We start from the raw sequence: 16,107 nt of genomic DNA on the forward strand, positions 1-16,107 counted from the left end.
CCCTCTCCTTCCTCCCACCCCCAGAGATGGGAGACAAGCCCCCCCCCCCCCCTGGGCAGAGGAGCTCAAAGCCAGAGCCACAAACCGACAGGCCAACCACAACCCTGCAGCATCCGCTCTGGCCCTTGTCGCGCAGCAGCCCGCTAAGGGCCCGGCCGTGGCCCCTAAGGGCGGTCTCCCCCCCGTCAGTCCAAGTGGGACCAGTTTCGGGTCCGAGCGGTCACCACGGCGCCCACCGTGGCACCGAAGCAGAACCAGAACCACACCCCTGCTCCGTTTGGCGTCGCCCCTAAACCTTCCGCTGCCACCTACCCCTCCCCCCCCTCCTCCCCTCGCCCCTCCAACCACCACAGTGGCTCCCCCAGCCTTCAATCACACAAAGGGCTCTTCTCCCATTGGCAGACCGGAGAATGTGAACCCACCCCCTCCTGCTCCTGTGGCCCCTCCTACTCCTGTGGCCCCTCCTCAGCCCAAGGCGATGACATCACCACCCTCTTCTTTCAGCCAGCCAATGAAATCTCCCCCGTCATCAAAGCCCTCACCCTCTGGCCCGTTCCGTATCCCCGGCGGGGGGGTGCCTCTCTCCATGAGGGAAGTGGAGGAGCTGGAGAGAATGACCCACGACTTCATCAAAGACATGGACACACACGCACCTGTCATCACCTCAGCACCTACAGGGGGCAACAATGGTATAGAAGGCAGAGTGACAGAGAAACCCCCCTTGGTAAGGGGCTTCTCCATAGAAATGGCCTCAGAACTCCATGAGACGATATGTATGGCCAAACAGGAACGCCACAAGAACCTGTTCCTTAACTACAGGAACCTCAACAACTTCCCTGTAGAACTCCTGAAGGATGAGGGTCTGCCGTTCTTGGAAAGGCTCTACATGGAGATGAACTCACTCACAACTCTGCCTGACAATCTTGCACAGAAGCTCCCAAACTTGATTGAGCTGTATCTACTCTCCAATAACATAGGCATCATTCCTGAAGCTGTAGGAAACCTGGCCAAGCTCCAGTCATTGGACCTGAGTGACAACGCTCTGCAGGTCATCTGTCCTGAGATCGGCAGACTGAGGTCTCTACGGCACCTGAGGCTGGCCAACAACCAGCTCAAATTCCTTCCTCCAGAGGTCGGGGACCTCCGGGACCTGGAGACCCTGGACGTGTCCATGAACCTGCTGGCCTGCCTGCCGGAGCGGCTGCACCAGTGCCTGTCCCTGCAGTGCCTGACCCTGGACCGCAACCACCTGAGGGGCTTCCCCCGCCAGCTCTGTCAGCTGCACAGCCTCAACGAGCTCTCCATGGCCGCCAACCGCCTGGCCTCGCTGCCCCTGGACTTGGGTCGTTCGCGGGAGCTGCAGTTTGTCTTCGTCGAGAACAACGTCCACCTCAAAGGCCTTCCGTCATACCTGTACAACAAAGTGATCGGCTGCAGCGGGTGTGGTCTTTTGCCGCAGGTCTCTGACGGTACGCTGCTCTCCCTGGCCCTAGGCGAGGTCACTGTGCCTCTACCTGTCAAGGTCAAGTCCATAGGCTCAGAGGCAGAGCGCGTGGTCCCCCTGGAGGAGCTCGCCATGAGGGCCCTCTATGGCATATACCGCCAGCCCCTCAAGGCTGAGGAGAGGGCAAACACAGCTACCGCGAAGCATAGACATGGAGAGCCGAGTCTCCTGCCGCCCTTCCCGTGGCTCGCGAGCCGCATGTTCATGTTCAAACCTTCCAACCGTCCATGATCGTCGTTCATTCAGTTACCCAATCAGCACTCGGCAGCACCTGCCCCCAAGCCCCCTGGCCCTCCCCCCACCGCTCCAAAGCCCGCCCTCTCCTTCCTCCCACCCCCAGAGATGGGAGACAAGCCCTCCCCCCCCCCCTGGGCAGAGGAGCTCAAAGCCAGAGCCAGATTGAGCTGTATCTACACTCCAATAACATAGCCATCATTCCTGAAGCTGTAGGAAACCTGGCCAAGCTCCAGTCATTGGACCTGAGTGACAACGCTCTGCAGGTCATCTGTCCTGAGATCGGCAGACTGAGGTCTCTACGGCACCTGAGGCTGGCCAACAACCAGCTCAAATTCCTTCCTCCAGAGGTCGGGGACCTCTGGGACCTGGAGACCCTGGACGTGTCCATGAACCTGCTGGCCTGCCTGCCGGAGCGGCTGCACCAGTGCCTGTCCCTGCAGTGCCTGACCCTGGACCGCAACCACCTGAGGGGCTTCCCCCGCCAGCTCTGTCAGCTGCACAGCCTCAACGAGCTCTCCATGGCCGCCAACCGCCTGGCCTCGCTGCCCCTGGACTTGGGTCGTTCGCGGGAGCTGCAGTTTGTCTTCGTCGAGAACAACGTCCACCTCAAAGGCCTTCCGTCATACCTGTACAACAAAGTGATCGGCTGCAGCGGGTGTGGTCTTTCGCCGCAGGTCTCTGACGGTACGCTGCTCTCCCTGGCCCTAGGCGAGGTCACTGTGCCTCTACCTGTCAAGGTCAAGTCCATAGGCTCAGAGGCAGAGCGCGTGGTCCCCCTGGAGGAGCTTGCCATGAGGGCCCTCTATGGCATATACCGCCAGCCCCTCAAGGCTGAGGAGAGGGCAAACACAGCTACCGCGAAGCATAGACATGGAGAGCCGAGTCTCCTGCCGCCCTTCCCGTGGCTCGCGAGCCGCATGTTCATGTTCAAATCTTCCAACCGTCCATGATCGTCGTTCATTCAGTTACCCAATCAGCACTCGGCAGCACCTGCCCCCAAGCCCATATCCGCAATCAGATCCTCCTCCCTCCTCTCCTCAGTACCGAGCCACCGCTGGTCAGACCACCGCTGGTCAGACCAGCTCCCACCTCGTCTCCTCCGTGCAGGCCCCAACTCTTCCTCTACCTTCCTCTTCCTCTTCTGTGTTGCCAGGGTCTCTTCTGTTCTCTGGTTCTCAAGGTCTCTCTTGCTTCTTCAGGCTTTCAGCTTCTTCTCAAGCTTGGGCAGGCTTTTGTGCAACTCTGACCTCTGTCTCTCCTCTTTGAGGAGGGCCCCTCCTCTGTTGGTCAACCTGGTGGGGTCTGCTTTTCTCTCTAGATCCAGGAAGAGCCTCCAGCTGTCCTCCCAGTGGTGGACCCCCTCAAACAGCTCCTTGTGCTCTTCAAAGTGCTGGTTCAGCATGTCGAGGATGGCAAAGTCACGTTCTGACACAATATTTGTTGTTGGCACATTTCCAGCATGCGCCCTCACCTCCTCTGAGGGATCCCAGTACTTTCCTCCTGGAAGCTGATCTGCAGCCTGCCTTTCCAACAGAATAAGCATCCCAGACATCATCAGCTCCAGGGCCTCCTGTGTCATGGTCTGAGGGGAATAAATACAATTATAAAACGGATGGGTGAAATCAACAATCTGATTGGTTCATAGCCGTGGTATATTGAGCGTATACCACAGCTACGATTAGTAGAGCCTCATCACAGTTCGAAATGAATACGCCTATTTCACGGTCAACATTCCAAATATAACAGACTTTTAATTCAATCTCAAGGACATTTTATCAACTTAAAAAAATAAAATAATAATAATCCTACGCAAAGTAACCATGTAGATTCCCAATATGTGGTCTGTTTATCAAAATAAAGCCTGTTTGAAAATGTGTCGAGACGTTTTCGGAGTGCCCTGCCTGCGTCCACTACAGCCGCGCGCTGTGACAACAGCACTTGTCAGCGTTCCAAATCCGTTACAAAATATCTAACACATACCATACTACAATCCGTTACAAACTAACAAACGTTTCTGAAGCTAGGTAAGATATGGAAATGGAAACATTTCAGGTGAATTTTGACCCTTTGCCTGCACCCACACCCACACACAACAACACAGCCTGCTCCACCTAACAAAAAATGCAAGCCCAGTAACGATACAAGTGCTAGTTATCCTGCACAGTTTTTTAGTGGGTGTACAATCATCCGCTTCGCGTCGGGCCGAACAACGCCCCTTAGCTGTGATATAATAAGCATATACCACGGCCTGTCGTGAGCTATTGCTTAAATATATCAGAATGACCATGCTACATCCTAACATTTGCAGTTACACATAACAGATAGCGTCAAAACCTACGGGACGGCAATTATTTTTTACCAATCAGCCCATGTACGCGTTTCATGGGATAATCTTTCACTGTGTGTGGGTACAGTGTTTCATGAGTGTGACTGTACTGTGCATGCATGCTCACACGCGTGTAGTATGTTTGTACTCATACACACAGTAGGGTCTATGTACAGTTGTCATTCAATATATTTAAATTTGACAGATGCACAATATAAAAAATCACCTGAAACTCTTCATCGCCACTTTCACTGAAGAGTTCCTCGTACAGATCATCTTTGTGGACCTCAACAACTTCCTCGTTGAATAGGGCTTCTGCTTCCAGGAGTGGACTTGCATCTCGGCTCCATCTCTCAAACTGGATCTTCATATCCAACAGATGGTGGTTTAGGCTGAGGATGTTCTTGCCTTTTTGAGAGATGAGCCGCCAGAATGGTCCTGTAACCATCTTATCTATGATGCCAAGTGCTCTCACACCTGCCAAGTGGAGCTAGATGAGCCTCCAGAAGGTGTGGAATGCCCGCTTCATCAGAGCCTCTTACGGTGAATGCTTTGCATGCTGTTGGGACTAAACGCACTGCTCCTGCTTCATTGGTGGTGAAGCTGTGGGTGTTCTTCCCCTCCTGCACAACGACATCCTCAAAGCTCTTCAAGGCTTTCTTGGCTTCCTCCTCCAGGTTTGCAACAAGGTGCATTTTGCAGTAGAAATTTGACATTGACCCAAGTTGTGCTTTGTTTTCTTCACTTAAACTGTCCCACTTCTCAATGGCAACAGGGATCTTCCCTCAACATCCTCAATCCTCTGTTGAACCCTTGGTTGATTGGTCCCTGAAAAAATCTATATCAATTCAACACATTGGGGTTTGAGTTTGAATTTGAAAAGCTGAGCGGACGGTGCTGTTAGAGTTGGCGCTAGAGATGCTGGAGGTGGCATTGAGCTTTCGTGTTTTACTGGGGGTCACAGTGCCAAGGAACCTCCTTTGAGTTGGTGTTCTGACGGACGTTCCATAGAGCATATCCATTTCTGTCTGCTTGCTTTTCTTCAATTGTCTCTCCAGTTTCTCCTGCTCCTTCTCTACGCGGTGCGTCTCCCACTGCTCCTCCACAAACTGCAGGAACTGCTGTCCGTTGACCAGGAAGTCCCGCCCCTGCTCCTGCTCCCACACGTCTATCTGGGCTTTCAGCTTCTTCTCAAGCTTGGGCAGGCTTTTGTGCAACTCTGACCTCTGTCTCTCCTCTTTGAGGAGGGCCCCTCCTCTGTTGGTCAACCTGGTGGGGTCTGTGGCTTTTCTCTCTAGATCCAGGAAGAGCCTCCAGCTGTCCTCCCAGTGGTGGACCCCCTCAAACAGCTCCTTGTGCTCTTCAAAGTGCTGGTTCAGCCTCAGGATCTCACCCTCGTGCAGACCCAGCAGCTCCTCAGTGTACTCCTCGCTAAAGTAGGGAGCGAAGGCCTGCCGCTGTTCAGTGCTGAGGAAGCACCTCTACCATAACACAGCTACCTCTGACCGGATGGCCTCGGTGACGTGACGGATGTTCAGCAGTTTGAGCTCCTCCAGACGCCTGATCTCCTCTTGTAACACCTCCAGGTTCTTCTTCTTCTTGGACTGGACCATGTGATCAGAGAAGGCCCCTCTCTCCTCCTCCGGGACCTGCAGCCGGTCCCACAGCTTCTGGACCCTCTCACGGTGGGGTTCATGGATGACTGTGAGGCTGTTTGAACTTCAATAGACTCTCTGGTAATTTACACACAAGACCCACGTTGATCTCTACTCAGCACACACACACACACACACACACACCCCTCCGGGTTGGTCCTCCAGGCTGGCTGCTCCCTGGGCCTGGTAGGCTCCTCGCTGGGCCTGGTAGGCTCCTCTTTGGGCCTGGTAGGCTCCTCTTTGGGCCTGGTAGGCTCCTCTTTGGGCCTGGTAGGCTCCTCTTTGGGCCTGGTAGGCTCCTCTTTGGGCCTGGTAGGCTCCTCGCTGGGCCTGGTAGGCTCCTCTTTGGGCCTGGTAGGCTCCTCTTTGGGCCTGGTAGGCTAAAACATGAACTAAAACTGTAATATTCTGCGTTGATGTTATAAACATGTTGGTAAACATCAGCAACATTCATGGATGTATTTTATATGGATTCCATGTCAGGGATATTATACTACCCCAATACATTATACTACCCCTCTACCCCCATATATTATACTACCCCTCTACCCCTATATATTATACTACCCCTCTACCCCTATATATTATACTACCCCTCTACCCCTATATATTATACTACCCCTCTACCCCTATATATTATACTACCCCTCTACCCCTATATATTATACTACCCCTCTACCCCTATATATTATACTACCCCTCTACCCCTATATATTATACTACCCCTCTACCCCTATATATTATACTACCCCTCTACCCCTATATATTATACGCATACGGACGTCCTTGGGGGCGATGGAGAAGGGCTGGGAGCAGAGGATGTCACACAGGTCCTGGTCCTGCTCGACCAGGGCTTTGAGCCGCTGCATCCTCTGGTTCTTCTCCTTCAACAGAACCTCCACCCGAGTCCGGATGTCCTTCTCCTGCTGGAGCATGCTGTTCCCCCGCTCCTCCTCAACATGGGGTGTGTGCAGTTCCAGACAGAGTGTGTCCAGATCTTTCCTGCATTTCTCCATGCTTATCAGGAGTCTCTTCCTTCGGGACTCCTCCTCAGCAATCATCGTGTCCAGCAAACTTTTGATATGGTTCTTGACCACATGACCTCTCTCCAGTCTCTGGTCTTCTGGGATGCCGATCTCATCCCAGACCTCTCTAGCCTTTTCCTTACTTCCTCCTCGCTGCGGTATGTTATTGCAGGCTCCTGTTGATTCTCTTCTGTCTCCTCAACAACCTGGTTCTCTTTTAGAACTTCAAGCACATTCAGGCGAAGCTCCTTGAAGCTGAAAGTGTGAGATTTCCCATCTCTTGTGACCGACTGCTGGAACAGTTCTTTTGCTCCTTTTGCCTTAAGGACAGACCTGTGGAACTGCAGCTGGGTCACCAAGGCTAGAATCTTTTCTCTTTCAGTAGCCAGAGCTGAAAGTTGGTGATCTATTTCTGCTGCTGAACACCATACACCACCCAATTTTGCTATTTTATTTGTCAGCATGACCTTGTTGTTTAGTTCTTTGTTTTCTTTCTCTCTCTTCTGTTGCTGCTTTTTTCTTTTTTGCGACATTGTCCTAGCAGAAGGCTTCTGTCGCACCAGCATGTCGAGGATGGCAAAGTCACGTTCTGACACAATATTTGTTGTTGGCACATTTCAACACAGCTCCTTGTGCTCTTCAAAGTGCTGGTTCAGCCTCAGGATCTCACCCTGGTGCAGACCCAGCAACTCCTCAGTGTACTCCTGGCTAAAGTTGGGAGCGAAGGCCTGCCGCTGTTCAGTGCTGAGGAAGCACCTCTACCATAACACAGCTACCTCTGACCGGATGGCCTCGGTGACGTGACGGATGTTCAGCAGTTTGAGTCCTAGCAGAAGGCTTCTGTCGCACCAGCATGTCGAGGATGGCAAAGTCACGTTCTGACACAATATTTGTTGTTGGCACATTTCCAGCATGCGCCCTCACCTCCTCTGAGGGATCCCAGTACTTTCCTCCTGGAAGCTGATCTGCAGCCTGCCTTTCCAACAGAATAAGCATCCCAGACATCATCAGCTCCAGGGCCTCCTGTGTCATGGTCTGAGGGGAATAAATACAAATATATCAGAATGACCATGCTACATCCTAACATTTGCAGTTACACATAACAGATAGTGTCAAAACCTACGGGACGGCAATTATTTTTTTACCAATCAGCCCATGTACGCGTTTCATGGGATAATCTTTCACTGTGTGTGGGTACAGTGTTTCATGAGTGTGACTGTACTGTGCATGCATGCTCACACGCGTGTAGTATGTTTGTACTCATACACACAGTAGGGTCTATGTACAGTTGTCATTCAATATATTTAAATTTGACAGATGCACAATATAAAAAATCACCTGAAACTCTTCATCGCCACTTTCACTGAAGAGTTCCTCGTACAGATCATCTTTGTGGACCTCAACAACTTCCTCGTTGAATAGGGCTTCTGCTTCCAGGAGTGGACTTGCATCTCGGCTCCATCTCTCAAACTGGATCTTCATATCCAACAGATGGTGGTTTAGGCTGAGGATGTTCTTGCCTTTTTGAGAGATGAGCCGCCAGAATGGTCCTGTAACCATCTTATCTATGATGCCAAGTGCTCTCACACCTGCCAAGTGGAGCTAGATGAGCCTCCAGAAGGTGTGGAATGCCCGCTTCATCAGAGCCTCTTACGGTGAATGCTTTGCATGCTGTTGGGACTAAACGCACTGCTCCTGCTTCATTGGTGGTGAAGCTGTGGGTGTTCTTCCCCTCCTGCACAACGACGTCCTCAAAGCTCTTCAAGGCTTTCTTGGCTTCCTCCTCCAGGTTTGCAACAAGGTGCATTTTGCAGTAGAAATTTGACATTGACCCAAGTTGTGCTTTGTTTTCTTCACTTAAACTGTCCCACTTCTCAATGGCAACAGGGATCTTCCCTCAACATCCTCAATCCTCTGTTGAACCCTGGGTTGATTGGTCCCTGAAAAAATCTATATCAATTCAACACATTGGGGTTTGAGTTTGAATTTGAAAAGCTGAGCGGACGGTGCTGTTAGAGTTGGCGCTAGAGATGCTGGAGGTGGCATTGAGCTTTCGTGTTTTACTGGGGGTCACAGTGCCAAGGAACCTCCTTTGAGTTGGTGTTCTGACGGACGTTCCATAGAGCATATCCATTTCTGTCTGCTTGCTTTTCTTCAATTGTCTCTCCAGTTTCTCCTGCTCCTTCTCTACGCGGTGCGTCTCCCACTGCTCCTCCACAAACTGCAGGAACTGCTGTCCGTTGACCAGGAAGTCCCGCCCCTGCTCCTGCTCCCACACGTCTATCTGGGCTTTCAGCTTCTTCTCAAGCTTGGGCAGGCTTTTGTGCAACTCTGACCTCTGTCTCTCCTCTTTGAGGAGGGCCCCTCCTCTGTTGGTCAACCTGGTGGGGTCTGTGGCTTTTCTCTCTAGATCCAGGAAGAGCCTCCAGCTGTCCGCCCAGTGGTGGACCCCCTCAAACAGCTCCTTGTGCTCTTCAAAGTGCTGGTTCAGCCTCAGGATCTCACCCTCGTGCAGACCCAGCAGCTCCTCAGTGTACTCCTCGCTAAAGTAGGGAGCGAAGGCCTGCCGCTGTTCAGTGCTGAGGAAGCACCTCTACCATAACACAGCTACCTCTGACCGGATGGCCTCGGTGACGTTTGATTGATTGAAAACTTTATTAGAAGATTTGCAGAAGTAGGTACATGAAAGTACATATTACATACAAGGTCAACTAACAGGATAAAAACCCAAGAAAGCCACTGGCCTATTTCAATTGGGGTCCTTGATTCTCAATTCATCGTTACATGTAAGACAGACAAAAAAAAACTAGTACTATCTACAAGATAATACAGACAAATAACTATTACTATCTACAAGATAAACATACATCCATCATGGGAAGAACAATACAACAAAACATAAGGTATGTACAGCGGGTAGGACAGGTGGGGACATACACCACAGGTGGGGGCGGGGGACAAAACACAAAGTATGTACAGTGGGTAGTTCGGGTCTTTTAATCTGATTTTTGATTTAGAGGGTCCAGTTACGGATTGCAGCCTCCTGTAAATGTTTTTTGAGAGTGGTTTTGAAGGTGGGCAGTGTTTTGCACTCCTTTAAGATTATAGGAAGGGCGTTCCACATTTTTACTGCATAGTTTGCAAACGAGTTTAACCCCTTGTTTGTGGTGCAACGCGGTTGAACGTGGTTCGTGGAGCTTCCTCTGGTGTTGTATGTGTGGACGTTGTTCACTTTCTGGAAGTATGTTGACAGGTACTTGGGTGTCTTTGTGGTGTAGCGTATCTTGAAGACCAGGCCCAGTGCAAGCTGCTGCACTCTGTCAACTACTCGTAGCCAATCAAGGCTCAAAAAATGAGCAGCGGTTAGATGTGTCCTAGGGTTGAGGCCTAGCAGAAGCCTAACCAGTTTATTTTGGGCTGTCTGGAGTCTTGTTTTATGGGCCTTTGTGGTTCTATAGTACCATGATGTTACGGCATAGTCGACACTCCACACTCCACACTCCACACTTCGCTTCGCGCTGTGCCATCGCTGGAGAATAATACAAGGTTTTGCGCGAGTGTGTGCGCGTGACGAGAGAGTTTTTGCAGGGTGAGATGTCTTCAGCAGGCTTAGTCTCAGCACCCAGACCTCCCAGCACTCTGTAGGCGTCGGCGTGGACAGCATCCACTCTGACGGCGTAAATCTTTGTACTGGCGTCCAGCGTCCCAGCAGCCACCTTGAAGTTTGTGGCCTCAGAATCCTTCTGCTTGAGGATGTCTGCCATGTAATCAATCAGGTGGAGACCAAAGGCGTTCTTGGTTGTAATATTATTTTCCGTGGACAGCTTGATGCAGGTGGAGTAATGCTCTGAAATCTGTGCGTTTGACAGCTTGGGCACAGCAGCGGGGGTCCCTGTGGTGCTATGAGAGGCAGACTCCTTAAACGGCGATTCAGGCGCACTTTGTAGGTCAATGACCCGGGATTGACGCCTCTGCCGCCGCTCCAGCTCATCGTCGTTGCCAGGAAAAGACGCCAGTAGCGGGGTGCTGGTGGTCGGAGAGGCGCCCATGTGCTTCAGGGACGGCGAGGCCCACTGACGTACCCGGGAGACGGGCGTTGACAATGCGCTCATCTTGACTGCCTGATGTAATGAGTTGCAGCTGATAGTTGAGAAGACAGGAGTAGTTTGGTAGCGGCCGTTATCTTCGAGAGCGCCCGCATGACTGACACTAATGTCCAATCATCTTCTTCGTGACGTGACGGATGTTCAGCAGTTTGAGCTCCTCCAGACGCCTGATCTCCTCTTGTAACGCCTCCAGGTTCTTCTTCTTGGACTGGACCATGTGATCAGAGAAGGCCCCTCTCTCCTCCTCCGGGACCTGCAGCCGGTCCCACAGATGTATTTTATATGGATTCCATGTCAGGGATATTATACTACCCCAATACATTATACTACCCCTCTACCCCCATATATTATACTACCCCTCTACCCCAATATATTATACTACCCCTCTACCCCTATATATTATACTACCCCTCTACCCCTATATATTATACTACCCCTCTACCCCAATATATTATACTACCCCTCTACCCCAATATATTATACGCATACGGACGTCCTTGGGGGCGATGGAGAAGGGCTGGGCGCAGAGGATGTCACACAGGTCCTGGTCCTGCTCGACCAGGGCTTTGAGCCGCTGCATCCTCTGGTTCTTCTCCTTCAACAGAACCTCCACCCGAGTCCGGATGTCCTTCTCCTGCTGGAACATGCTGTTCCCCCGCTCCTCCTCAACATGGGGTGTGTGCAGTTCCAGACAGAGTGTGTCCAGATCTTTCCTGCATTTCTCCATGCTTATCAGGAGTCTCTTCCTTCGGGACTCCTCCTCAGCAATCATCGTGTCCAGCAAACTTTTGATATGGTTCTTGACCACATGACCTCTCTCCAGTCTCTGGTCTTCTGGGATGCCGATCTCATCCCAGATGCCCTTCAAGTGGCACAGGGCTTTATTCAAGCATGCCACAGACTCCGCTGCGAGCACCTCACTCTTCCTCATCGTGAATTCCAATAATGTTATTATTCCTTTTCCAGTCGTGTTCTTGTCCCTGGTAAGGCAGGAAAATCTATCAAAATCTAATATGTTTTTTTACTATGATGTTCTCTGGTAACATCTAGCTAAACCTTGTCAATAAAGTTCATCAAAGAAAGAGGCATAGAGTGGCTTTTCAAATCAGGTGTATTGAACTGGTAAAAACAAAAATTTGAAATAATCACACACAAATACATAGTCCTGGCCTTCACAAAGTCAGAGAACCTCAGGGGGAGAAATATCACATACTTGGACAAGCTGCCGTGATGTTGGGCTCCACATCATGTGAAAATGCCCACTTTTCTTCATTTTAAACAAAGATATCCACAGTAATTACACTTTAAACAAATTACAAAACTATACAAAGAGGGGAATATTTCATACATTTCAATGTTAGAGATTCCAAGAAATGCACCATTGTGATGTAAATGTTGTAGTTAAATGTATAATTTGTAACTGCAGAATGTGTATATTTGATACATTGTCAGTCTACATCTATATCAATTCAACACATTGGGGTTGAGTTCATTCAAAAAACACTTTTATTTATAATTGTTTTAAAATGTATGCATGCTGACAGAAATCTTATCTTAATATTATTACTACTACTTCATAAATCTATATCAATTCAACACATTGGGGTTGAGTTCATTCAAAGTAGAGGAGGGATCGAGCTGTCAGTCAGAGGTGGAGAGTTACTAGTCTGTGACAGACAGGAAGCCCATATCCGCAATCAGATCCTCCTCCTTCCTCTCCTCGGTACCGAACCACCAGTCTGTGACAGACAGGAAGCCCATATCCGCAATCAGATCCTCCTCCCTCCTCTCCTCGGTACCGAGCCACCGCTGGTCAGACCACCGCTGGTCAGACCAGCTCCCACCTCGTCTCCTCCGTGCAGGCCCCAACTCTTCCTCTACCTTCCTCTACCTTCCTCTTCCTCTTCTGTGTTGCCAGGGTCTCTTCTGTTCTCTGGTTCTCAAGGTCTCTCTTGCTTCTTCAGGCTTTCAGCTTCTTCTCAAGCTTGGGCAGGCTTTTGTGCAACTCTGACCTCTGTCTCTCCTCTTTGAGGAGGGCCCCTCCTCTGTTGGTCAACCTGGTGGGGTCTGTGGCTTTTCTCTCTAGATCCAGGAAGAGCCTCCAGCTGTCCTCCCAGTGGTGGACCCCCTCAAACAGCTCCTTGTGCTCTTCAAAGTGCTGGTTCAGCCTCAGGATCTCACCCTCGTGCAGACCCAGCAGCTCCTCAGTGGACTCCTCGCTAAAGTAGGGAGCGAAGGCCTGCCGCTGTTCAGTGCTGAGGAAGCACCTCTACCATAACACAGCTACCTCTGACCGGATGGCCTCGGTGACGTGACGGATGTTCAGCAGTTTGAGCTCCTCCAGACGCCTGATCTCCTCTTGTAACGCCTCCAGGTTCTTCTTCTTCTTGGACTGGACCATGTGATCAGAGAAGGCCCCTCTCTCCTCCTCCGGGACCTGCAGCCGGTCCCACAGATGTATTTTATATGGATTCCATGTCAGGGATATTATACTACCCCAATACATTATACTACCCCTCTACCCCCATATATTATACTACCCCTCTACCCCTATATATTATACTACCCCTCTACCCCTATATATTATACTACCCCTCTACCCCTATATATTATACGCATACGGACGTCCTTGGGGGCGATGGAGAAGGGCTGGGAGCAGAGGATGTCACACAGGTCCTGGTCCTGCTCGACCAGGGCTTTGAGCCGCTGCATCCTCTGGTTCTTCTCCTTCAACAGAACCTCCACCCGAGTCCGGATGTCCTTCTCCTGCTGGAGCATGCTGTTCATCATTTATTTCATTCCATTGTTTAGAAAGGCATTTTAGAAGGGCTAACTGTCTCTCCTCTTTGAGGAGGGCCCCTCCTCTGTTGGTCAACCTGGTGGGGTCTGTGGCTTTTCTCTCTAGATCCAGGAAGAGCCTCCAGCTGTCCTCCCAGTGGTGGACCCCCTCAAACAGCTCCTTGTGCTCTTCAAAGTGCTGGTTCAGCCTCAGGATCTCACCCTCGTGCAGACCCAGCAGCTCCTCAGTGTACTCCTCGCTAAAGTAGGGAGCGAAGGCCTGCCGCTGTTCAGTGCTGAGGAAGCACCTTTCCCATAACACAGCTACCTCTGACCGGATGGCCTCGGTGACGTGACGGATGTTCAGCAGTTTGAGCTCCTCCAGACGCCTGATCTCCTCTTGTAACGCCTCCAGGTTCTTCTTCTTGGACTGGACCATGTGATCAGAGAAGGCCCCTCTCTCCTCCTCCGGGACCTGCAGCCGGTCCCACAGATGTATTTTATATGGATTCCATGTCAGGGATATTATACTACCCCAATACATTATACTACCCCTCTACCCCCATATATTATACTACCCCTCTACCCCTATATATTATACTACCCCTCTACCCCTATATATTATACTACCCCTCTACCCCTATATATTATACTACCCCTCTACCCCTATATATTATACGCATACGGACGTCCTTGGGGGCGATGGAGAAGGGCTGGGAGCAGAGGATGTCACACAGGTCCTGGTCCTGCTCGACCAGGGCTTTGAGCCGCTGCATCCTCTGGTTCTTCTCCTTCAACAGAACCTCCACCCGAGTCCGGATGTCCTTCTCCTGCTGGAGCATGCTGTTCCCCCGCTCCTCCTCAACATGGGGTGTGTGCAGTTCCAGACAGAGTGTGTCCAGATCTTTCCTGCATTTCTCCATGCTTATAAGGAGTCTCTTCCTTCGGGACTCCTCCTCAGCAATCACCGTGTCCAGCAAACTTTTGATATGGTTCTTGACCACATGACCTCTCTCCAGTCTCTGGTCTTCTGGGATGCCGATCTCATCCCAGATGCCCTTCAAGTGGCACAGGGCTTTATTCAAGCATGCCACAGACTCCGCTGCGAGCACCTCACTCTTCCTCATCGTGAATTCCAATAATGTTATTATTCCTTTTCCAGTCGTGTTCTTGTCCCTGGTAAGGCAGGAAAATCTATCAAAATCTAATATGTTTTTTTACTATGATGTTCTCTGGTAACATCTAGCTAAACCTTGTCAATAAAGTTCATCAAAGAAAGAGGCGTAGAGTGTCTTTTCAAATCAGGTGTATTGAACTGGTAAAAACAAAAATTTGAAATAATCACACACAAATACATAGTCCTGGCCTTCACAAAGTCAGAGAACCTCAGGGGGAGAAATATCACATACTTGGACAAGCTGCCGTGATGTTGGGCTCCACATCATGTGAAAATGCCCACTTTTCTTCATTTAAAACAAAGATATCCACAGTAATTACACTTTAAATAAATTACAAAACTATACAAAGAGGGGAATATTTCATACATTTCAATGTTAGAGATTCCAAGAAATGCACCATTGTGATGTAAATGTTGTAGTTAAATGTATAATTTGTAACTGCAGAATGTGTATATTTGATACATTGTCAGTCTACATCTATATCAATTCTACACATTGGGGTTGAGTTCATTCAAAAAACACTTTTATTTATTTATTTATTTACACTTTTATTTAATTGTTTTAAAATGTATGCATGCTGACAGAATCTTTTACAAGTAACATAACATAACAACATAAGTAGCACACAAGTAGCAACACAACACAACAGCAACACAAGTAGCAACTGGAAGTGGGGCTGCGTTGGAAGGTGGGGGCGGCGCCCTAGCGCCCTTTATTGGCCAGCCGCCACTGGTCAGAGTCTTCGTCCGTCTGGTAGTACCCACACTAAAGCCAGAAAGACCATCACTACACTGTTTACATATAATATATATTGCTGAATCCTTTTCTTCGCAGCAGTTGTGTTGCACCCTCTGGCCCACTAACTTCTCAGGTTGTTTTATGTAGTCACAGATGTTCTCTTTCTGTGTTTCTGTCTGTCTTTTCTTCCTTGATGCACTCAATTTCTCGGACAACTTCCTTTTCTCTTCAACAAGTCTTGTCATGGCTATTTCTTGTGTCCTATAAGTTAGAGCAGGCTGCAGATCAGGGGGCGCATTTTTTGCGCCCCGACCGAGAAATAGGAGACAGCCAATTGGAGCGCTGCTACAGCTCACGTGTAAGCCAAAAGTATTTGGACTGCCATAGACTGCCATTCGGCCGGCGCCCCGACTCCTCCCCTATGTATTTTCACAGTGAATTTTACACACACACAGATAAGAATGTTTATTTAAAAAAATATTTTACAAGTAACATAACATAACAACATAAGTAGCACACAAGTAGCAACACAACACAACAGCAAGACAAGTAGCAACTGG

At 50.0% G+C, this 16,107-nt stretch overlaps 1 protein-coding gene and 2 pseudogenes across 3 annotated transcripts; 1 reads left to right on the forward strand and 2 right to left on the reverse strand.

Moving 5' to 3' along the window:
* Positions 1-745: 745 nt before the first annotated feature.
* On the forward strand, positions 746-1,735 carry LOC308154481 (leucine-rich repeat-containing protein 28-like; the record flags this gene model as incomplete). The annotated part of the gene is made up of 1 exon (XM_080527640.1): positions 746-1,735. One exon carries the CDS (start codon positions 746-748, stop codon positions 1,733-1,735), a length of 990 nt encoding a protein of 329 aa, XP_080383766.1.
* Positions 1,736-4,915: 3,180 nt separating this feature from the next.
* LOC308154482 lies at positions 4,916-11,784 on the reverse strand (annotated as a pseudogene). Its single transcript has 8 exons — positions 11,347-11,784; positions 10,984-11,106; positions 10,386-10,820; positions 8,812-9,316; positions 8,086-8,267; positions 7,672-7,782; positions 6,501-6,900; positions 4,916-5,769 (listed from the first exon to the last, which is right to left on the reverse strand). The product of its transcript is annotated as an uncharacterized misc_RNA (transcript).
* A 1,029-nt stretch (positions 11,785-12,813) lies between these two features.
* Positions 12,814-14,758, reverse strand: LOC308154483 (protein regulator of cytokinesis 1-like; annotated as a pseudogene). Its single transcript has 4 exons — positions 14,321-14,758; positions 13,730-14,106; positions 13,475-13,632; positions 12,814-13,310 (listed from the first exon to the last, which is right to left on the reverse strand). The product of its transcript is annotated as a protein regulator of cytokinesis 1-like (transcript).
* Between the last annotated feature and the right edge of the window lie 1,349 nt (positions 14,759-16,107).

Source organism: Nansenia antarctica, assembly GCF_963989245.1.
Source record: "Nansenia antarctica genome assembly, chromosome: 3".
NCBI lineage: Eukaryota > Metazoa > Chordata > Actinopteri > Argentiniformes > Microstomatidae > Nansenia > Nansenia antarctica.